At 51.6% G+C, this 23,085-nt stretch overlaps 1 protein-coding gene across 10 annotated transcripts in view; it reads right to left on the bottom strand.

Moving 5' to 3' along the window:
* The window catches only part of msraa (methionine sulfoxide reductase Aa), a 52,984-nt gene that overhangs the window by 5,960 nt on the left and 23,939 nt on the right, over nucleotides 1-23,085 (bottom strand). For 8 of the 10 annotated variants that reach the window (XM_018736961.2, XM_018736966.2, XM_018736962.2 and 5 more), the window contains 4 exons: nucleotides 9,225-9,293; nucleotides 7,961-8,080; nucleotides 3,606-3,710; nucleotides 3,234-3,340 (listed from right to left, as the gene is read on the bottom strand). In XM_018736961.2, coding sequence (XP_018592477.1) covers nucleotides 3,234-3,340; nucleotides 3,606-3,710; nucleotides 7,961-8,080; nucleotides 9,225-9,293 — 401 coding nt within the window. Of the gene's footprint in view, nucleotides 1-2,002; nucleotides 2,623-3,233; nucleotides 3,341-3,605; nucleotides 3,711-7,960; nucleotides 8,081-9,224; nucleotides 9,294-23,085 lie in introns of those variants that run through there. The other 2 variants (XM_018736963.2, XM_029252973.1) reach the window with 2 other exon arrangements.

The following is a 23,085-nucleotide window of genomic DNA, read 5'->3' as shown; positions in this document are numbered from 1 at the left end:
TTCTCCCAATGCTAAAGTACGTTGGCCTAGTACTTTGGGTCTCGTCCTCTAATGTAATTGCAACACGTCGGAGAATAAAGACGTGAAAGTCGATTCGTTCCACCGATGTGTAAATGGCGTGTCTTTTTGGAAGCGTACCACGGTATTGGTGTACCATAGGTATCATTGGTAATCTACACCATATCTTAGTCTTTTTAAATACTTTACTGGGGGGAAAATGAGCAGACTACTGGACAGAAGGTCATAGGGTCACATCCCAGCTGTGGTCTGTGTGGAATTTGTGAAATGCGGAGCGAAAAGATCTAGCTCTCCTTAGGTGCTGAAACAAGGTTCGTATCGCGGTATTTTGTTGTCGTCCCCCCCCCCCAGCCCCCGCTCACCTTTCACACACAGAAACAAACACACTGAATTATTTGAACCACGGGAACTCATTCGACCTGCGCCAAGACGCGGCGGATCAGCGGCGCCTAAATAAAGATGTACGTCCTGGTTTCTCTCTCAGCCCGGCTCTCTCTCGGTTCTCCAAGGTAAAACACACGTGTGCCGCGGGACCCTTAATTGAGACGCTAATAGGTGCAAACTGGATGTGTGCGAATATTTGGGTCCCCAAGAGGAAAGGCAGCATTTCTCACATTTTCACAGGCCATGGTGAACGAACAGACACACACACACAGGTCCTCCTTCTCACTTTAGGAAGAACAGCGGCCCCTTGTGGTCACTCTGGGTAATTGCGTATTTTCGCCCTTCCCTAAAACAATGCAATGAAATGCGACTGAATAAGTATATAAATCCCTTGCTGGTGCAAACTTAAAAAAAAAAAAAACAGTATTCCAGAATATGGCTATGGTACGTGGCAAAACGGCGGCATGACGGCACAACTGTTAGCGCTGGGCTGCACGTTTGGACGTGGATCGAAATCTGGCTCCATGTGCCCAAACGCTGCGCATTTCCACATGCTCGTTCGTAACCCTAACCCCTAACCCTAACCCTGCCCGGCGTAACACAACACAGCACGTTAAGGTTATTAAGTTTCATTAAAATGACAAAAACAGGTGTGCCAGGAAAAGGCAGCCTAAATTAAAATATTATTAATCCTCATTTCTTCAATTTTTATGTAATCAAGTTGTGTAAAATACACCACAAGGGAGAAGAATCCGCAAAATAAGGATTTTGTTTCTTGGTTTGTGGTTTTTGTTTTTGTGTGTGTGTGAGAAATGAGAACCATGCACACGGAGGCTATGCTCGGTGTTCTGGGGCTTCCGGAACGTTCATTTCCGGGGTCACCGCCGCTCACGACAGCTAACTGGGTCACAATCCATATGTTATAACACATACATTTATTATTATAGTTTATTATCATGTATTATTACTGCCTGATTATGTGTAGTAGAAGTAAGTAGTAATCTCTGCTGAGCCACCTTTTTTTAATTTTTCTAATTTTGTTTTTTTTGTTTTGCTGGAGAACACTGATTTTTTTGCCCCCCCCCCCCCCCCGACAGTGTCCTCCGCTGTACGTCCCGTTCAAGACACTGTGCTCTCACTGCCAGCCCCGTGCCCGTCTGCGCAGACCCTCCACCGCCGCCGGTGCGGCACCGGGTGTCGCCGTGCCGAAATCCGTACCGGCCAGGCAGGATCCCAAAAAAAATTAGGCAAGGGTACGAAAGGGGGGAAAAAAAAAAAACGGGCCGACAGCCAGGGACAAAAGCCGGCAGCGACCGCTGACCTTTGTTTTCTATTGGGCTCTGGCTCGTCCAATCGGGAGGCCCCGTTCTCCCCGAAAGGCCCTCCCCCTGGCCTGTCCCCCCCACGCGCCTCCATAATGAGCCCAGCTGCTGTGCGCTGCAGTCAGAATTAACCCTTACTGTCTGACATCCATTTCATTAAGGCCGGGGTCAACAGCTGATTAAAACGGCGGCGAGGCGGCACGCTACCGACGACCTCCGACCCCGGCAGCCTTTTCATTTTGGGCGCCCGGCCCAATGAGGAGCCCGCGGGGGCCTACCTTGTTGCCATGGCGACGGGGCCTGCTGCTCAGTTCTGGTACGGAACAGATGTCTCCTGGGGGAGGGGTGGCGGCGGGGAGGGTGCTGGGAGGAGGGCGGAGACAACAGACAATGGAGGAAGGAGAGAGGACAAAGAGCCCGGCTCCCCCAGCAGAGGGCGCCTGCGAGCAGCGTCCCCGAGAACAACGGCGAGGTTTCGGCCCTCCGACTTTCAGCCATTTGCGTCTCCGGCAAAGAGGAGAAACGGGAAAACGGCGAGAGAGACGAGGCCCCGTCAGCCTCACGGTCTTGACGTTTTTGGCCACCAAACCCGAAGCGATGAGCAGACGAAGCGCGCGACCAAAGCGGAGCGGCATCCGAGCGTGGCGCAGAGGGCCGAAGGTGGGGGAGGGGCAGGAATCGCACCGCGAGACGCTCTCGGCGACCGCAAGCCGCACGCTTCGGGAAGGCGACGCGATCGGCCGGAGCCCGAGCTCCGTCACAGGGCGCATTTTGCCCAGGTGCTCCGCGTCTCCTCTTGGGAGCGCCGCCGTGTCCCTCGTCCCCGGGGCCCTCGTCTCTGCGTCACACGGCGCCTTCTGGCCCCGCTGACCCCGCTCCAAACTAGGAGAGCTGGGGCGGCAGAGGTGGTCTTCTGGAAATGTGTTTACTGACGCAGACAGGGGGTGTGTGTGTGTGTGTGTGTGTGTGAGAACGTACACTGGGGAAGAACAAATTGAAACCTTGCTTCGACAGGCCAGCGGCTACGAGCGGCGTGGTGGCGGCTCTCAATTCGAACCCTCCTCGAGGCTGTTTCGACTCCGGACCGGCGCGGCACACACGTCCTTCACTTAGGATCCCTGTTCCACGCTGCAGATCAGTCCAACCGCCCGATCGACCGTCTCTCTCGTTCTATCGGATGTATTCTTTCATCCGCTCCTCTTCCGCCAAACAATTCAAATTTTTCATACACCGTTACACCGATTTACCCATTCGTACAGCAGGGTAATTTTTCCCGCTTCAAATCAGGCTAAGTACCTTGGTCAAGGACACCTACAGCAGGCGGTGGGATCTGAACCTGGATCCTTCGACTGTATGATGACACCTCTAACCACTACACCCCCTAGTGCACCCTGAGGTACAGGAGTGTATTTTCTTTTGCAGAACATTCCTGGTGGGGGGGGGTAAATCCTTGGAGCGCCACAGAAAACGGGGCTGCTTCGGCGAGAGCCCGGACTCGAGAGGCCTCACCTTCTGGTACTCGTCCCTGGAGCTCCGGGCTCGCCTCATCTGCTCCGCGGAGTAGGCGTAGATGGCCGAGCGGTACGTCGTGCCCACGTCGTTGCCCTGCCGCATACCTGCCAACGAGAGAACGCCTTCGCCCATCAGACGTCCCCCGTACCCCGGAGCACGGCGCTCGGCGCGACGTCGGATGGGCCGAACGCCCGAGTCGAGCGTCAAGGCGGGGAGAGCCGCTCGCGTGACGATCCGGGACGTCGGAGCTCAGCCCGGAGCTTTTCTGCGACCGCGCGGCCGGGAGGGTGTGGATTTGACCCCCGACCGACCCTAAGAGGTCCCGCGCTCGAGTTCTCCCGCAGCCGAGCGGGCGCTGGGTCACGCTACCTTGCGTGGGGTCGTGGTTCTCCCAGAAGACCCGGAGCAGGTTCTCGTAGGTCACTTCGGCGGGATCAAAAACGACGCGCACCACCTCGGCGTGGCCGGTTTTACCTGGAGAAAATGGAAAAGAAGGGGAGAGTCGAGTCGGTCGCTACGTCGTCGAAAATCTGCGGCTAAATACGTTTACGGAGAAGAGGGTTTTGGGTCGACGCGGGACTTCGATACCGATCCCGATGCCGAGTTGTTCGCGCGGGCGGCTCCTCGACGCACGGACGCAGCAGCGACGGGGAGTCCGTTCGTAACTCGATTTGTTCCTAATTTCAAAGTCACTTCAACCGCCACGCTTCCGCACTCAGCGAAAGCTTCAAAGTCCCTCGGTTACTTTCCGTAGAATCTCGGATACAGCCGAGATGAAAAAATACTCCCGCTTTTTGTTTCAATATCTTTATTATTAATTTTGGGCCACGCGGGGGCCACAAATTCCTACGCGGCGCCAACCGCGGACAGAATGATCCCGCAGACGTGCGCGACGCTCCTTCCCTTATTAGCGAACGCCGACACCCAGGAACACCGGGCAGCTGCTGCGAACGCTGTGGAGGTGAGGTGAACTACGGCGGTCCGACACCGCCGCTCTGCTCGGATGCTCTTTACTGCCACCTATCAGGTGGGCGCGTAAATGCGCGTCGCGTTTCCTTGGCAGCAAGCGGAAATTTTTGCAAACGTGCAAAGGATGGAAATACAAAAATAATAATAATACTAATAATAATTGTTGTTATTAGTAGTAGTAGTAGTAGTAATAGTATTATTATTATTAGTATTATTAATGACAATACTAATAATAATACAATTACTACTACTACTACTACTACTAACAACAACTATTATCATTATTATTAATGACAATACTAATAACACTACTACTACTAATAACAATAACTATTATTATTATTAGTATTATTATTATTAATGACAATACTAATAATAATACTACTACTGCTAATAACAACAACTCTTATTATTATTTCATTATTAATGACAATACTAATAATAATAATACTATTACTACTACTAATAACAACAACAACAATAATAATAATAATTACTAATGACAATACTAATAATAATACTACCACCACCAACACCAAGAAGAAGAAGAGGAGAATAGGGAAAAATGTTGAAATATGTTTATATATGTTTAAATATATAAGCAGCCAGGATACCAATCAGACTGAAGAGTGCACCGAATGGCTCAACCGCACGGCCCTCCTCCTTCCAACACACACACACACACACACACACACTCAAAAAGAACGACGCAAGGCGTACCCGTTGTCACTGACGAGCTTCGCAAACATCTCCGTACTCAAAGCGAAAGAGAATAATGACGGTCATTTGGACTTTTCTTTCGCAAACAGCAAAATTGCCTTCAGGTAGGCCTTTCACATGCCGCACGCACCGCGCTCATAAGCGTGCCTTCTAAGAACAAACGGAGAGCGGCGCGCCGGGAATAGAGCTGCTCCGAAAGCGCCGCGGGGACTAGAACCCAGCAGCGGTGCGCAATTAGCCTGAGAGGAGCCATTACACGGGCGAGAAGCTGCAGCCCCAGCGCCGGATGTTATTTACTATTTATGAAACGCCGTCAAGCGGAAGGAAACGACACCGCTTTAGGGTCCGGCTCTGGGTTCGAGTCAGGCTGTAACGTGGGCTCCTACTTGAGATCCCGCCGAGGACCTTTTCGGGTCGCGGTTCGGGGTCCGACTCCCCTCCCCCCCTTTTAGTACTAATTCTGCTCATCCTGCCAATCCGGGAAAGCAAAGAGTTTGTAGGAAGAAGCTTTCTGGGTTTAATGGGAGAAGGAAAAAAATAACGGAGAGCAACATTTTCACAAGATGCTCCCAACTCCTCCACATGGCCTGTGTGTCCGTCCCCAGGGTGCGCTGGCGTCCATCAGTAACCGCTTGTCCGGTGCACAATCCTGATGATGCAGAGCCCGACCCGAAATTCGGGGTCACCGGTTCACCCGAAACACTTATCTTTGGACTGCGGGAGGAAACCAGAGCACCCGGAACAAAGCCACGCGAACTAAATGCAGACCTAGCCGGATTCAAGTCCACGTCCGAAACCGCAGCCCGGCAGCGGCGAGGCACCGGGGCTACCTGCTGTGCCATCGCGCTGCCCCCTCCCAGTTTATTGTGTCGCGTGCCCGCTGCCTCTGCGCCTCACGGCTGCTGCGTCTCCGCCTGAACGTCGCGAGGCCGGGTAGTGGCGGGAGGAGCGCTCGGACCGACGACGACACGGGGCCCGATGACCCTGTTTTCCTTTGCATCGCAAGGTTTTCGCACACATTAATATGTTCCCACGGAGAACCTCTCCACATTTAATATTCGTTGCCGGCGCTCTCCCACAAATATATGAGCTCATTTTAAAAAGTAATAAAGACTAAACTGCGGGGTCACTTTCATTACCAGTCGGTCAGAAATAAGGCAGGTGGACTTCGGAGCTTCTCGGCACACGAAGAAGGGAGAAATTAAACGTGACGGGGTGGAGACACCGTGGCTTTCCAGACTCTGTCCGTCTCTCGTGCGGACTCGTCCTGCCCTCTCACCGTTTGGTTTAATGTGCTGCGGATGGAGCGGAACAGGAGCCGGCGAAGGGTTCGAGCAGCAGATGGACGAAGCGGCATCTAGGTACGAACGTCCTCGCCCATTCCTCCCCTTCGCCGGGTAAGCCGGGCGCTCGGGCGCTCAGGGTTGAGCTGAAGGACGCGGGCAGCCGCGTTACGGGAGCCGCCGAGGGCTGCCGTCGCACGCTCGACGGGGGAGGGGCGGCGATGCGCCGGTCTCCGCGTGCAGCAGAAGGGAGGTCACGTGATCGGGCGAAGCCAATCAGAGGCTGCCGGTGCTTCTTTCCACCGCCACTTTGCACGCCTCCGGTTATTTTTAGAGCGCGCTCCGATGGAAAAAGGGAGAAGCGCGGCGCAAGGGGTGAAAGGGACTCCCGGCGTTGACCCAAGGCTTGACCGCGCGAACGTGCACTCTGTTACTTTGCACGACGCTGCTCCACATCGCCGTTTGAGTGACATTCCAGCAGGCCGACGGGATCATCTCCCCCACCCCCCTCCCTCATCGCTGCGGCGTTTCTCTGCGCTCCCCCACCCCCCCCACCCAGCTCCGTCGCCCCGGTGGAATTAGCGCAGTCGAACTGCAGCAACGCAGACCATCCCCCAGCCCTGCGCCGTACCCGTGCCCCCTCCCCCCGGCGGAAGCCGGAGACGGCAGCGCGTTCGCATCGAGGCCGAAGCTCGCCGCTCCTCTTCGAGCGAAGGCCCCGTCTCCGAACGCTGCGGAAGGAGCGGCGCCGCCGTCCTAAAGTCGGGATCCAAAACACAAAACCGATTTATTCCGGTTGTTTCAAATCGCTGCCTGTGTAGAGTGAGAGAGACGACCTTTCTTTTGGGGGCGACACGGATGTAGAGGGTGGGTGGTTGGGGGGGGCTTAGCGAAGATCAGTATATGAACTCCACGATCGCAGAGCTGAACGAATTAAGGTTCGCCGAATACGTCCCGACGTTTTTCCCGCTTGGGATTTTTCCTTTATCCGAACAAACCATCCTCGAAAGTTATGAAGTAACCCTTTGGACATCTCATCTCCAGAATGACCTTTTGAGTCCTTTGTTATCAAGTGAACCTACATTGCGGAAGATGTACGGTTAAGAAAATAATAACAACGGAGACGCTGTAAAACTACGTTGATTTTGTTGTTCTTCTCCATTCTACATGCGAAAGACTTTTCATCTCAATCAAATTAAATTAACTTGACCGTTGGATCAGATGAAGTCCCGTATGAGTTTCAGCACCAAAGGAGGGGACAGCGTCCGTCGTGGTGAGAACAGCCCCGGGTTCCACACTGCCACCGCCACCCCCTGAACAATCGTAAAAAACATATTTCGGTCTGCTGTCACGTCCCCCCATCCACGCACCCTCACACCCGTACGGTACGGTACGGGGTACGGATGGGGGACGTGACATCATTGTGCCCTCACTCAAGCATGTTGATGGTTATATTTCCCACCCCAGTACCCTTGATCAAGGTATGAACACTGAACTGATTTAGTAAAATCACCCAGCAACGCAACTCCATCCTCAGCTGCTCATCCAGAGTCTTCCAGTTGTGCTGCTGGATATTTAAAAGCACAAAAAAGGATATGTAAACACGCAAGGATTCAACGGCAGAGCACCTCTGGGGTCCCGAACTGAAGCTTGCGTCCTTAACCGCCGCTTCCGTAATCGCCGTCTAACAAATGCGTCGTCGCGCCGCTTTAACGCACCTGGGGCGCGGCTCCGGCCGAGCTCACGTCTCACCTGTGCAGGTCTCCTCGTAGGTGGGGTTGGGTGTGAATCCCCCGGCGTAGCCCACTTGAGTGGAGTACACGCCCTTCCGTGTCCAGAACTTCCTCTCGGCTCCCCAGAAACAACCCATACCTGCGCGGGAAGGGCGGAGGGGGTTACGGCGGGCCGCAGCGCTCCAGGGACGGCGAAGACGCTCACGGCCACTCGCCGTTGCGAGGAAAACAAGTGGATATTAAGGTAATACCGCTCAGCTGCTCCCTTCTCAGGCCGAAGCACCTTTCTCCGCCGTTTCCCGCACGGGTTCCGTTCGTCCAGCTGCCCCATTTTCCCGGGTAGTTAAAAGAGCTCGGCGGCCTCCCCCGAAACCCGTTGGACCGCGGACGTTTAGCGCCTCTCGGAGCCGCAAACATCACGCGATTCCCAGCGGGTCCGCGGTTAGTTCATCGTTCAGCTTATCTCCTGGCATCTGAATACACTCCCGGCGATAAAGCATCAGAATCCAAGTTCTTAACGGAATTTACGGTCCAATAAACCTCACGGCTGCTGTAATTCAAGGCCAGTTATCTTTGGGCAGTAACAGCTGATAAAGCACGGTAAGGGGACCCGCAGTGCACGTTTACGGCAGAGTTTTTCTCACAATAACAGTGATTTATTTTTGTATTTTCTCATCCGCTGCCGTTTCCCACTGGTGTTACTTGAGACTTATTTAGAGCTGAAATAAACGCTGGCGTGGATTTATTCTTCAGCGCCTCTGCGCCTTCTTCTGACGGCGCTCGGTTTTACCCCGGTATCCGAGGCAACCGCAGCCGAAAGCGTGAAGACGCAGCGCGGCTCCGCGGACGGCGAATCGTCGGAACGACACGGCGGTGCGGACGAGCACAAGAGAGGCGGCGAAGCCAAAGGACAAAGACGCTTTCTGCCTACGGTCTCATCTACGGCGCAGTTAGTGACTTGGAGTCGGCGAGAACTATTTTAAATCAGCGCTTTGCTTATCCAAAGAGGTGTTGGATGCAAAAATAAATAAATAAATAAATTCAATTCCTGTCTATCCGCTCCGATAAATCGCACACTTTTGAATCCCACATAAAGAAGAGAGCAGCAGAATGGATGGTTTTTATTAAAGAGATCCTAATCGTCCTCTGCAATTAATTTCTCCCTCTCGCTCTCTTGTTTAACCATTCTCCTCTGGTTATTGAGTAGCGGGGGGGGGTGGGGGGTGTGGGGGGTGTGATGGGGCGCGCCGGGGGCCACCGCTATCGCCGTGCGGATCACTTACCAAACAGGGCCATTTGCGTGCCCTCGGGAAACGGGGGCGTCGTTCGGTTCCCACTGACGTGATGCTTCTCTGCAAGACACACAACAGGAAGGACCTCGTTTAGCCGACACGCACCGACCGCTCGGCAGCGACAGCGGAACTCCGTCGAGCGACACGCACGCGCGAGCGCGAGCACAGCTGGAAGACACGCAAACGCCGCTCTCTTTTATTAAGTGGTGCAGCGGTGATTTCCCCAAAAGGGCCAAATTTACACTCATTCCCACAGGAGTCTATACGAGAGACCTGCGGTTTGACCCAGTTCCACCGTCCAGCTGTCGCTTTCTGATTTTTTCACCACGCTGACGGATTCTCTCTTTTCAGGAAGAAAACATGAGGCTGGGCGCGTGTGGCTGGAACACCGAGCACTACCGCAAACCTGCGAAAGCCCTCATTGCTTTAACGGCTCGGGTTCCGTTGACCTCCGGGGCAGCAAATAGATTGGAATAAATGGGGGGCTGGACCGGGGGTTCGCAAGTTCAACATCTGGCCTAGGCCACGCCTCCAACTGTTCGACCGCACTGGGCCGGTTTTCGCAGCGGGTCGGGGAAAGGGTGCGGTCGGGCAGTCGGTCGCTGATCTAGAACATTCCAGCGTAGGTCCTGTGAAGCATCCCTGTCCAGAACCTGCGTCACTCAATGCCAATCGGCATCCCAGCGATGGTGGCAAGGAGGAGCTCACGTTTCCGGAAGTTTCCTTTCCCTCGGGATTACCAACCACTTTCGTACCGCTGAGCAGCGATTCCCTACCCCCACCGAAGAGTCTTGGTTCACCCGATCCCTTAACCGCTTCACATCAGCTTCATCGTCATGGCACGATGACATTCCCAGCTGCGAGCGTCAAACACGAGAAGCACGTGGTCAGAGACGTGAAGAGAAGTGCTGAAAATCCACATCATCACCACCACATCCGGGCAGAGCAATAAGACCGGCGCGTTTTTCTCTTCGCCGAGAAGCGCGGTGCTGGTGTTGGTACTAGAGGGGTCTTTGGATGACGCAGCGCACAGAAAGCCTTTGCTGGAGGCCAGCGCCGGCCTAATTTAATCTGTGTAAGTGGACTAAGGAAAAACCATTAGGAAATACTTCATTAAATCACTTTAACATCCTGCCCTGTCCGGGCGAGCGCTCCCTGTGCCGTGCATTTTAAATGACGGGGATTCAAACCGATTAGCCAGCCTCCACCTGCGGGACCCCATTCGCAGGGTTTGGTTTCTCTCTGCAGTTATGACAAACCGCCTCACCAGCACCGTCTCGCCCCCGTCTCGCCTGGATGATCCGAGCGGGACGGTACCGACCCGCACGGGACGGCAGGATCCGCGGACCGAAGCGCTTGTCCGCTTGTCGCGCAGTGACTTGTTTACAGTTATGAAACGGTTTTGACGCTTTTCCTCAGAGTGATGCGGAACTCAAGGAAAAAAAAAACAATAAACAAAGATTTCGATACGGCAAACACAGGATTGTCAGAGCGCAGCTTGTTTTCTGATACCGCGATTTTGCTGGCTCACGTCATGCGAGTGGCTGTCTAAAGAGAAGCGGGACAGTTGGTAGCGTAGTCGTTGGAAGCGCTGCCTTTAGACCCAAAGGTTGCAGGTTCAAATCCCACCTCTGGCTGTAATATCCTTAAGCAAGGTACTTACTTGGCTCTTGTAAAGTTACCCAGTATAATAGATGAATATATATAATTGTAAGGAGGCTAACAGTATAAACTACTTTGGTCAGTAAAGGGTAAGAGCACTGTGGCCCAGTGAATAGTGCTGCTGTCTCAGTGCCTGGGTGGTGCAGGAGGATGTGGGTTTGATCCCTCCTCAGTCTGTGTGGTGTTTGCATGTTCTCTCTGTGTGGGTTTCCTCTGAGTGCTCTGGTTTCTTCCCACAGCCCAAAGACATGCTGTTCAGGTTCCCCCATAGTGTGTGTGTTCCACTGATGTATGGATGAGTGACCCAGTGTAAGTAGTGTATCTAGCAGTGTAAGTCACCTTGGTGAATAAGGTGTTTGGGCTCATAACACTACGTAGAGTTCATTGGAAGTCGCTTTCGAGAAACGCGTCTGCTAAATAGTAAATGTAAGAGACGGTCATATTGCAGTGGAGTCACTTAGACAAATCATGTTGCAGTCAGAAGCTCACAAAAGGGTCTCAGAGATGGCTTTGAAACTTTCTACATGCTGGGGGGGATTCAGCAGTCCTGAGGTACAGAGGAATTGCGCTCCAAGGTCAAACTCTCATTTCAGGTTCCTAAGACATCACATGCTTTCCGTCAACAGTGGGGATGGCAACAAACAAAATGAAAATTGTAAGTAGCCTTGAACAAAAGCACTAAATGAATAAATTTAGAGAGACTCAGATTCCTTCACTACCTCTACAGTCATAACTGACTCTTGTTTCAATGTCTCAGCATCTTCTACGTCCGTTTCTTTTTTTTAAAGTACATATTTGGAACTGAGGTGACAACAATTTTAATCTTTTTCATTACGTTTCATGTTTAACTTTTTTCCTTTTACTCCAAAAATAAATCCAGAAATGGGTTAAAAATGCATTGTTTACAGTTGCTATTTTTAAGGTTTTATGCGTCTACAGGGTAAAAGAGGAGCTATTTCTAGCGCAGATTTCATTTTTGTGTGTGTGTGTGTGTGTGTGTGTGTGTGTGTGTGTGTGAGGGGGGGTGTTGTGCGTGGAACCCCCGTGAACACGAAGGGTGTAGTGCCTATGTTTAAAAAAAGAAGAAATGTATAAAAAGAACATCTTTGTGAATTTTTCACACTGATCTTCTGTTGCCAGATGAGGAGTTCCTGCGAGGAGCGATCTCTACAAGTCACGCGTGCGCTTTGGGGCCTCACCGTTTCTAACGAACTCCGCAGAGACTTTTAATGCCATCGTCTCCTGATTAATTGAATTTACATTTTGCGCACCGGAGTGAATTTTACTCAGCCGGCCGGATAATGCAGTCGGCGCCCGACGAACACTTAACCTTCCCGTAGCGTTCGCGGCAAACGCGGCCGTTTATCCGACGCGCAATTAAAACGTGCTCGTTCGTCGCGGCGGGACACTCCGAGCTTAACGTTCGCGGTTATCGGCCCAAGCGCGCGACGGCAGGCGACCGACGTGATGGTTACGCCAGGGCGCCGCCGAAGAATGGCACGCGGGAAACGGACGAGGGGGGTCCGACGCCGGGCATTTCGGCGCGGCCGATCCTCGGAGACACGTCCGCCGGGCACCGAAACCGTCCCCTTCGCCCGCTTCGAGAAATTCCCGATAAACTTCGCAGACGTCGAGTCGCAAGCGACCGAAGAGCACCGGGCTGCGTTTGCGCGCGTGTGCGAGCGCGAGCGCCTTTAGCGGGGCTTGGGTATGTAAATACGTGCGTAGCCGGAGAGGATGCACGAAACCGCCCCGCGTCGTAGGGGGAAGGAATGGTTGGAGGGGGTTGGCTCAGTCCCTCGAACCCAACCCCCACTACCCCGCAGCGGTTCCCGCTTTCCTCTCGATTCTTCCTGACAGGGTTCGAAATGACTAACCAGGAGACTGGCCCCGTCCTGCGCGCCTGGGCTCCGAACCCCCCGACCGCTCCGACCAAATGGTACGAACTGTCGGAACGATGAGGCCCGTCTTCGGCGAGCCGTGATGCGCGGTGGCATGTCGGCCGCCAGCGAGCGTTCCCGGACCCGGCCGAACGCTCCCCGAGTTAGTGCTGCTCCAATTCAGCTCGTGCCTCGGGGTCACGTGACCTCACAGTCACACGCCACTCCTATTTGTGCCCCGTCTGCACACCAAACACGTGCGTACACGTGGAAGCGCGGAGGATTTAATTAAATCCCATGAGCAAATGTGGCCTAAGCGCCTGTCGGGCTCTGTCCGCTACGGGTTCTTCAAGGAACGAGCGCTCAGAACTAAGACGACTGTCGGGCATCCTGGATGTAAAAATGAAGACTTTCGCAACAAGCCAAGTGCGCCGCACCGAGTTGCTCGCTTAAAGCTGCAAGTCCTCAAAGATACAACTGAGACTGCAGGGAGACTGAGCCAAAGGCCAGGCGCCGTAACAAGGAGATGGTCACCCATGAGCAGTCATCCGGAGATGCTCTGCCGTGAAGTTTCTCCGTGATCTCCTGACCATGACCCAGGGGCTGCTCTCTTACTCTCTTTAGAGATAATTACCGCCAGCGGGTGGCTGTGTGTAAAACGGACAAGAGGTGCCCTTCTAGACAGGCCTCCGAAGAGGTGGCGACGAAGGGGTTCCTCAGGGCTCCGTTCTCGGCTCCTGCCGCTCCAACACTGCTTTTCGGTTTCAGAATTGCACCAGAGAATTCTGGAACAGAAAGGACAAGACAGAGGATCCTCTTTTTGTCCGCTGGCATAAAGAGGCACTGAAGGCATCCACCGCTGGTGGGGAATAAACGCCCCGGGGCTGCAGCAAGGGAGCCACATGGACTGGGCTAAAGGCGTTGACTGCACGGCCAGTAATTACCGCGGTCCCGGCCGTTCACTCCAGAATACAAAGGGCCCGCGCGACTCAAAGGCGGTTCGGCACGCGTCCCTCTGCCCGCTTGCTCAACGACGACAGTTCTTCAGGTTTCTGATTTACCCCTTGGGCGGGAAAAAAACAGCACGACGTCTAACTCATCGCCACGACCGCGCAGGTTATCACCGAGACCAAGCGCTCCCGGCGCCGAAATGCAGTCCGCGGATGAGGCCGCTAGCACCCCAGTGCGCAGATCGGGGAGCTGGAGCCTAGTTGTCACGATGTGTTTAAGGCAGCTTCTTGTTCTGCAGGAGAGGCAGGCGTTCGTGTTTGCGTTTGTGTTCCTATTCAGTCCGCAGAGCGTGGCCCCTGCCAGGAAGGGGATATGAAGGCTGGCAGGCCATGGCGTTGCCAAGCGCCATCGAGCGCTCCGCAGCGCCCATGGGGAGGGCGGCGTATGCCGACCGCTTGTCCACACTCCGGGCAAGAAGCCAGACTCCGTACCACCCTTCTACTGCTGCTTGAGGTCCAGCCAGGGGAACGTGTCCTTCAGAAACATACCAAGAAGCCCTTCTTCTGTGACGCTTCACATGGGACGGCTGGAGGGAGATGACGGTGGAGAAACTGGACAGGAATCAGTCATCGCACATCACGCGGGGGACAAAGCTCTGGGAGAATCGCAGATTTCCCTGCCGCGAAGCAGCAAAACGGGGAAACGAGGAAGGAGAAACACGGGAAAGAGGATCCACGGGCAAGCGGGCGCCGCCTCTGCTCTGCCGTTTCCCTTCACAAAGGCCTTGCAGCGGCGAGGAGGGGGGGTGCCGGGTGCAGCGCACGGCCCCTTACGCTATCTCTGGTTCACACACCCTCAGCGTTCTGACCCTCCCTCGAAGCCATGCCCCCAACCGCCACATTCTCCTGGTTGAAGATTAGCAGGCCTGTGAGGGCCGGGGAGTTGCGGCAAGCAGATAGCCAGAGGATCGGCTCGGTGGGCAGGGCCTCCTCTCCCTCCCTCGCCCCTTCTCCGAATCCCTGTCCCGGCCGGGCCGAAATGACAGTGATAAATGAGACGGTATCATTAATGCCTGGCTTGCGCTGATTGGAACCCCCAACCCCACCCCACCCCACCCCACACACCGCTCTGTAATAAAGGGCCTGGCAGGAGGAGGAGAATGTTGCTTCATTTCTGCAGCAATTAAGGAAACTATATCAATGCTCTCGCAGTGCGAGCGTGAACTGCGGTGACATATACACAGCTGCACTCCTCTCCGTCGAACACAATTACCTTCGCCGTCCTCGTTTTTTATTATAATCAGCATCGTAGTAGTTATCCATAAGAATGATTATAACGCGTCTCACGGCACTGGGTGCTGCTGGATTTAGGTTCGATCCCGGCTCAGCCGACACGGAGTTTGCGCGTTCTCCCTGCATCGCCGTGGGTTTCATCCAGACGCTCTGGTTTCCTCCCACACTCCAAAGATATATTTGGTGAATTGATGGCTCCAAACTGCCCCGCTGCGTGTGGCTTATATTACTTTGGTGTAGAAATGGGCGAGGGAGCGTAGAGAGTTCAGTGCATCGTTGCAAGTCACCTTAAATAAAGGTGTCCGCAAAATACTACATAGTGCATCTGCTAAATGAATGAAAGTAAACGAAGTAAATGATTACTTGACCCAGTCTGGGGAATGGCACACCTTCAGGCCACTCTCAGATGCCAAAGGAATAAATTGTGGCGATGGCAGCACGCAGAACTGCGGATGCGACTGCTTCCCGGCACACCACCTCCGACCCGAGCGCATTCGAAGCACCCCAGTCACATTTATGACCCGCGACTCTTTGTTTCTCGCGATTTTGCCATTGCGCTCGCCACACTCCAGTGCGCTGCCTGTCAGCAGCTCTGACAGCGAGGAATAAAACCCTGGGCTTCAGAAGGTTTGTTCTAGAACATTCCTTCTGATGAAACGGCTCAGAAAGTCAGCAGACCCACTGGAAGGTGTTGCCAGCTGCTCTGCGTAGAGGGGCGTTGCCAGATAACCTGAAGGTGGAGGTGGACTCCAGTGCACCGACCGCATAGTAGAGACCAGGATGGTGACAGATCTCTCACATGAGGTGCATTCGGTGCGGGCGCTGCTCAAGCGACGAGAGGCGGCAAATCGCATTATTCACCCACCCCCCCAAACCTACCCTGACTACCCAGCACCACCCACTGTCGTACTGTTCTCACACACACACACACGCACACACACACATCAAAGCCAGAGGGCCAAATTAAAGAGGCATCCGTGCAATATGCTGAACATAGGATGAATATGAGCCAAATACGACAGAAAATACCGGAAAGATCTCCCCTAAACTGAAAGGATACCCTTAACTTAAAGTACTCCATCAATGGACCCATCTATTACAGCCTTTACGAAGGAAAAAATCTTGCTAATCTACCACTCGTTTCGATTGTCAAAATACTGCACTAAAGTTTATAGTATCGGTGGGTTTGGTATTTTAATTATTTAATTAATCGAACACGGTCCTGTGCAGCTATGCACAACCTCCAGCAACTCTTTAGAAAAAAACAAAAGGAAGGGTGGGAGGAGTCGATAGGGCGGAGCCTAGAAGGAAAGGGAGGAGCCAGGGAGGCCACAACAAAGGCATGGACAGGAGCCATGGAGGACAATGAGAGGTGAGAGGAAGGACAAAATGAGGACACAGGGAAGACACAGGATGGACAGGAGGAGTCACGGCGCTACCGCGCGTCTGTCCAGGTGAGAGGAAGGACAAAATGAGGACACAGGGAAGACACAGGATGGACAGGAGGAGTCACGGCGCTACCGCGCGTCTGTCCTAAACTTGGGTTAATACCCCAGACGCCTCCAAGCTACTTACTAATGCCATAATCCATTGAAGAGGATTTAAACTCTTCACCGGTTTGAACCCGATCCACCCTGTCCAGAAAAGTCCCCTAAATGAAGCGACATTGTAGACGGGTGAGAACGGGGACGGAGGGGGCGAATCGTACTGCAATTTACACAATTGCTTGGCCACGATACTTCACACTCCGTACGACTGGGAGAATTACAGCAACGGCCAGACAGCGGGTTCGAGATGCGAGTTGCCATGTAGCCAGCCATCAGCTGTCGTGCCGGTCGTCAGCCTTGCTGCACCGTTCTTAAAATCTGATTCTCTGCTGCACACAGATGCCAAGAATCATAACCAAGGACCATAATTTTCCGTCTTCGTAAAAGAGAAACAAATGAATAAAAATGAAAGTGAAGTGGAAAAGGTCCTGTAAATGCGTTACCATCTCAGAATTATTTAATCTTTTTTATTAGATGTAATATAATTATTAAATAATCTTACAGCTATTACATCGGTACCCCCAAGAAGGGGTTAAAGGCAGACGGAACTGGCTGCGGCATAATTTATTGTCTCAATGACAGGAGACCATAGAGACTAGAGCAAAGTGAGTGTGAACTAAATGACTCATAAAAAGCACCATTATAGTCCAGTCTCCCTTCCTCCAACATGCAGGATGGACTGTCTATGTGCTCAGCTAGCCATTAAAGTAGCAAAACTCAAAATCTCCACAGAGTTTTCTGGAACTTTCATAAGACATTTGAATGACTTTCGAAACGTAGCGAACGTACATAGGTTAAGATTTGTTTGTAAGTCAAATGTGCATAAGTTAGGATTTGTTTGTAAGTCAAATGTGTATAGAATAGAGTTTGTTCGTATGTCAAATGTACATATGTTAGGGTTTGCTCGTAAGTCAAATGTACATAGGTTAGGGTTTGTTCGTAAGTCAAATGTGCATAGGTTATGGTTTGTAAGTCAAATGTGCATAGGTTAGGATTTGTTCGTAAGTCAAATGTCCTTCCTGTCCACGGACCTGACAATCAGCAAATTCAGGTTTCTCATCCAGATGAGGTTCTTTGACATTTCCTTCATGCATACATCTGCGTTATGCGAACGCCTAATGCATTACAGGGACGCTGCTGTGAGATACGCGACGATAACGGCCCGAGGACGTGACCCTGATGAACACCCAGTCGGGTTGTGTTCAGCATAGGTTCGGACGTGTTTTGGAGATATTCAAATGAGGCCACCGAAGTACAAAGTTTAATCTACATGAATACTTGCATCTGTGCTTCTCTGTTATAAGATGCGCGTGTGTGCTTCTTTGTGTGTGTTCTACATTTATTCATTTAGCAGACGCTTTTCTCCAAAGCGACTTCCAATGGATTCTATGTAGTGTTACCAGCCCACACACCTTATTCACCAAGATGTTTTGAGTAAAATATCGCACGGCTGGTTAAGCGCCAAAACGGAGCAGAAGCAGAGAGAGCACAAATCTTTGTGTTGCCGAGCACTATCGATCGCTCTGCAGTGGCTTGATGGGAGATAAGAGTTTGGTGTAAAACACGGTTATACTCTGGGCAGGTTCCCAGAAGCCATGTCTCTCTCCGGTTTCTGACAGGGTTTGGCCAAGCAGAATTTTTTATTTCTCACAGATGGCTGTTTTGACGGAAAGTCTTCCTCGGCGCTCGCCCTGCGAATCAGACACAAGATTACCTCCTGCTGCTTTAAGAAACATTCCTGACACGATGCGTGCGAAGCCGCCCTGCGCTGTGTGCGCCGCACCCGCGTACCGGCAGGACCTTATACAAATGGGAGGAGCAGTTGGAGCGGTGCTTTGAGCCGTCACCTTGCGGTCAAAGGGCCCGGGTTTTGAACCCCTGCTCCTGCTGTTGTACCTTAATCAAGGTACTTATGCTGAAGTGATACAGTAAAAATTACCCAGCTCTACAAATGGATCAATAATTGGAATGAAATTGGTGTACAAACTTAATGCTGTAAATCACCTTGGAGAAAGGTGTGACTTTTATAATTTACATTCATTTATGGCAGACACTTTTGTCCAAAGTGACTTCCAATGAACTCTGTGTAGTGTTATCAGCCCACACACCTTATTCACCGCGGTGACTTACACTGCTAGATACACTACTTACACTGGGTCACTCATCCATACATCAGTGAAACACACACACACACTCTCTCTCTCTCTCTCTCTCTCTCTCTCTCTCTCTCACACACACACTATGGGGGAACCTGAACATCATGTCTTTGGACTGTGGGAGGAAACCAGAGCACCCAGAGGAAACCCACACAGACACTAGCAGGACATGCAAACTCCACACAGATTGAGTGGGGATCGAACCCATGTCCTCTCGCACCACCTCTCGCTGTGCCACTGTGCCACCCACAAATAAAGCAATAGTGAATACTACTATACATTATAAGTACATATAGTCAGTACACAGATGCAGTATAACACAGCAGGTAATGTAGTGATTAAAGCTGCTGCCTTTGGTCCCAAAGGTTGTAGGTTTGAATCTCACCTCCGGCTGTCATGCCCTTGAGCAAGGTACTTTACCCTAAATTGCTCCAGTCAAAAAAAAAAATTAGCCAGCTGTATGAATGTGTGGGTATAGTAACATTATAAGTCACTTTGGAGAAAAGCATCAGCTAAATGTGTCACTTTTCTTTATTTTCCTTGCAGGACGTATAGAATACTGTAAGTATAGTAAGTGCACAGTGGACTCCACATCCTCTACTTTGGCCAGGCCTATGTTGACCAGGGGACACAAAGGGCTTGAAGAAAACACAAGAGTGAGCAAACCATGATTGAAGGTTATTGCAAAACCACACGGAAGGGCACTAAAGGAGTGAGGGGGTCCGGAAGCTGAGGGTGAACAATTACTCTTCAAGCTGCACGTGTATCAATGACGTGTTTTAAAGCGGGACGACTGCAGCGCTGGGGAAGAAAGCGGGGGAGGGTATTGGATATTATAATAAAAAAAAAAAAAAGCGGCTGATGCGTGAGGTCTTTGTCTCAGCGGCAGGAGCGAGTCCCGTTTCCTTGGTGTAAGGCCACAACACATCGATTAGGCAGCCAACAGCGGAGCTAAACATTAAAAGCTTAGAGGAGCAGAAGGGCTTTCGAGGGGCCTTCCTCACTTTCCTGGGGACAGAGCTCAGGTCCGCATACGTCCCTCCGGAGGGTCCGGGCTCAGATTGACCGAAAGTGCCTCTTCCCCATGAATCCAATTAAAAAACCAGGAGATGATTAACAAAGGTCTCGACAAGGACTCGCCCCTTTGTTTCAGCTCCAGGCTGCAGAAGATCCTGCCTGCGGCACTCTTCCTCGAACCCGCGGAGCAGACGGGTGACGGAGGAGTCTGGATCCCAACCCTGCCGAACCACATTGACTGAGACCTGTCCTCTCTTGTAACTGTGGAGTTAAGGCAATACTTAATCCAGAGACTTCACAGCCCAATATAACTATATATTTAACTGATCACATCCTGAAATAAAGGGAGAAATTATTATTATTATTAATTATTATTATTACTATTTATATGACACCTTTGTCCAAGATGACTTACAATGAGAGGTTTGCTACTTACAGTGATTTACCCATTTATTTTTCTTTTTTTCACGGATCAGAATGGATTTCCACCCCACCAAAGGTGTCCGGTTCCACACGCAGGTAAAAATTTCTCCATTTATCATTTCTGACGATTAAGATCTTTGTTCAGTGAATAGATCCTAAAAACTGTCACGCCAATAATAAAATCTAAACTAAAACAATAAAAATCAATAAGACCAGCTAATATAAAGACTGCATGACCGGACCTTTCACACACTAACAAACATACCCCAAAGCTTACAACCATAAATAACTATGATTTACCCATTTTTACAACAGGTCATTTTTATTGTAGCGATGCAGAGCAGAAGAGGAGATTCAAACCCTGGTCCTTCAGCTGCAAGGCCACAGCTCCAACCGCTACACTCCCATTTGGTCCACGTGTTCCGTACTTGACTCTAAATGTGAAATATCTGTAGCGTCTGTTGTCTTTCTGTCGTCTCACACTGTTGTGATTTACGTCCAAAATCAACAGTTCAGGCCTAAGATTTGTGATGGAAAAAAGCAGAAAGGAATCCTTGAGTCTCCTGTACCTTAGCCCAGGAAAACACCAAAAGGGCATTTGAGACGCGCAATTGTGAATATTTTAAAGGCAGCTCAGGTTGAAGCCCCACACACACACACACACACACACACACAGAGCCAGGTTCATCTCTGCCTCTGCACCCAAGCTGAGCAGTCTGCATCCGCCGTCCAAGATTGCCGTTGCGTCGGCTCGTCGTTCTTACGCTGACGAGGACAAAGACGCCTCGTTTGTCTGATGAGTTTTCTCGCGCGGCAATCAGGAGCTATTGTCTGAGCAAGGCCTGCAGTGTCACAGAGTGCGGGGAGGGGGGGTGGTGACGATGGATGAGCTTGGAGGCTGGGGGTGTCCAGTAAAGTGTCCCCAAACTCCCCCACCTCCCGACCTTCGAGGCTTGACTCCCGTCAACCCCCCCGCCCCTACCACGATCTGCCCTTTAACACTCGCTCCGAATGGGAGGGGGCTCCCTGTGGACGCGACCCTGGGCGGCGGGCGACCAGATTGCGCTCCGCCTTTTATTCTGGGCTTTTTTGGTTAACAAAGGGTCCAGAGGCGGGTGAACGGCGTCTGCCACTCAGCACCCGGCAAGGCCTGACTCTCACTACAGCGTTACAGCGGGACCGCGCCTTACAATGGCACTAACCCCCCCGCCCCCCCCGCAGTCACCCAAACGAAAGAGCCTCGCGTTTCAATGGTTCCGGTGCCATTGGATGTGTGTGGGTGGAGGGATGTGAGTGGGGGGGGGGGGGGTGCTCAGTGGTCTGAAAGGACTCAAAGCGCTGGGGCAATTAGGGACCCAGAGTGCACCACATATATCTCCCCCGGAGTCTCTCAAGACACAAGAGTCATCCTATTCAGTCCGAGCTGCAAGCAAGCGGGGCTTGTTTTTGCGGACCCGTTGGATGTCACGTGAATAGGCGACCAAGAGCGTCGGGCTAAATGCGTCGCCGAGGCAAAACCTGGTGCCATCAAAGGGGAGACCCATAAGCGATATTCAGCTCTCAACGGCATCTTTGGCTTGCAATGGCCTTCTTGATTAGGGCACAAACCGGGCCCAAAACATGGCGAGACCTTGAGCTTGTGGCTTCGACGCAACAAAAAAGGGGGGGAAAACAGAAAGAGAAGAGTAGGAAAAAAAATTATATGCAGGTTTGACCTGACCCTGCAGGAGAACTGGATCTCTCGTACCAAAGCGTACCTCTGAATTACAATGGGGGTAAAAACACCATGGGGGTCTAGAAATACTGTATAAATACATGAAAACAATGGTCTCAATCAAGGAACTTAACCCTAAACAGAGTAAAAACAACCTGGCGTAGCGGCTGGAGCTACTACCTTTGGACCCAAAGGTTGCAGGTTTGATCCCCACCTTCGGCTGTAGTACCCTTGAGCAAGGTACACACACATTGTCTGAAACCACTTGTCCCAAGTAGGGTTGTGGTAAACCGGAGCCTAACACAGGGTGCAAGACCGAAGAGGGAGGGGACACACCCAGGATGGGATGCCAGTCCATTACAAGGTGCCCCAAGTGGGACTTGAACCCTAGACCCACTGGAGAGAAGGACCTGGATAAACCTGCTGTGCCACCACACCCCCCTTGAGCAAGGAACTTACCCTAAAATTGCTGAGCTGTATAAATGGGTAAATAATTGTAAGTCACTTTGGAGAAAAGCATCAGCTAAATTAATAAATGTAATGTGTTAGTACCTTAGTGTTTAAAAAAAAAACCCACACGCTGTAAATCACTTTATAGGAAAGTGTCAGATAAATGAATAGAGACATAATGAAACAAGGCTGAAGGAAACTCAAGTCCCGTTATTTCACCTGCCTTGGTCTGATGCCTAAACTGCTTGGTCTGCGCAGCAGTTTTCCCAAAGTACTGCCTTTCTCACCAACCTGGCTGCAATCACCGTTTTTTCACTCAAATTTCTCCTGAGTAATCACCGCGGAACATCTTGCTGATTACTTTTACAACTTGAGGCAATCTCTTTCACAAAGAAGGAAAAAAAAAAAAAAAAAACAAATAAAATAAGAAATCACAGCCCGTGCTGTCCATCCGCCCTTCAGACGTGCCCCCACGCTCAAGGGTTCCCCTAGAGGAGCAGCTGTACCTTGTTTTCACCGTTCAGTTTCGCAGCTTGCATGGTATAAACTGGACCACCTTACTGAAATGCATATAAACGTACGTATGAAACCAAAGTGCTTGTTAGAAATATGCTGTACGGAAAATAAATACTGCAGAATAAATGGAAATGCAGCAACCTACAATTACTCGTTCTGCCGACCCCCTCCAAGAAAGCCACTAAGCATGCAGCTTTACGGTTCATTTTTGGCACAAAGAATAATGGCTCGAGGCGATGGCATA

Source organism: Scleropages formosus, chromosome 1 (genome assembly GCF_900964775.1).
Source record: "Scleropages formosus chromosome 1, fSclFor1.1, whole genome shotgun sequence".
Lineage (NCBI taxonomy): Eukaryota > Metazoa > Chordata > Actinopteri > Osteoglossiformes > Osteoglossidae > Scleropages > Scleropages formosus.
Note: the sequence above shows the minus strand (reverse complement) of the source record. Positions and strands in the feature narration are given on the sequence as shown.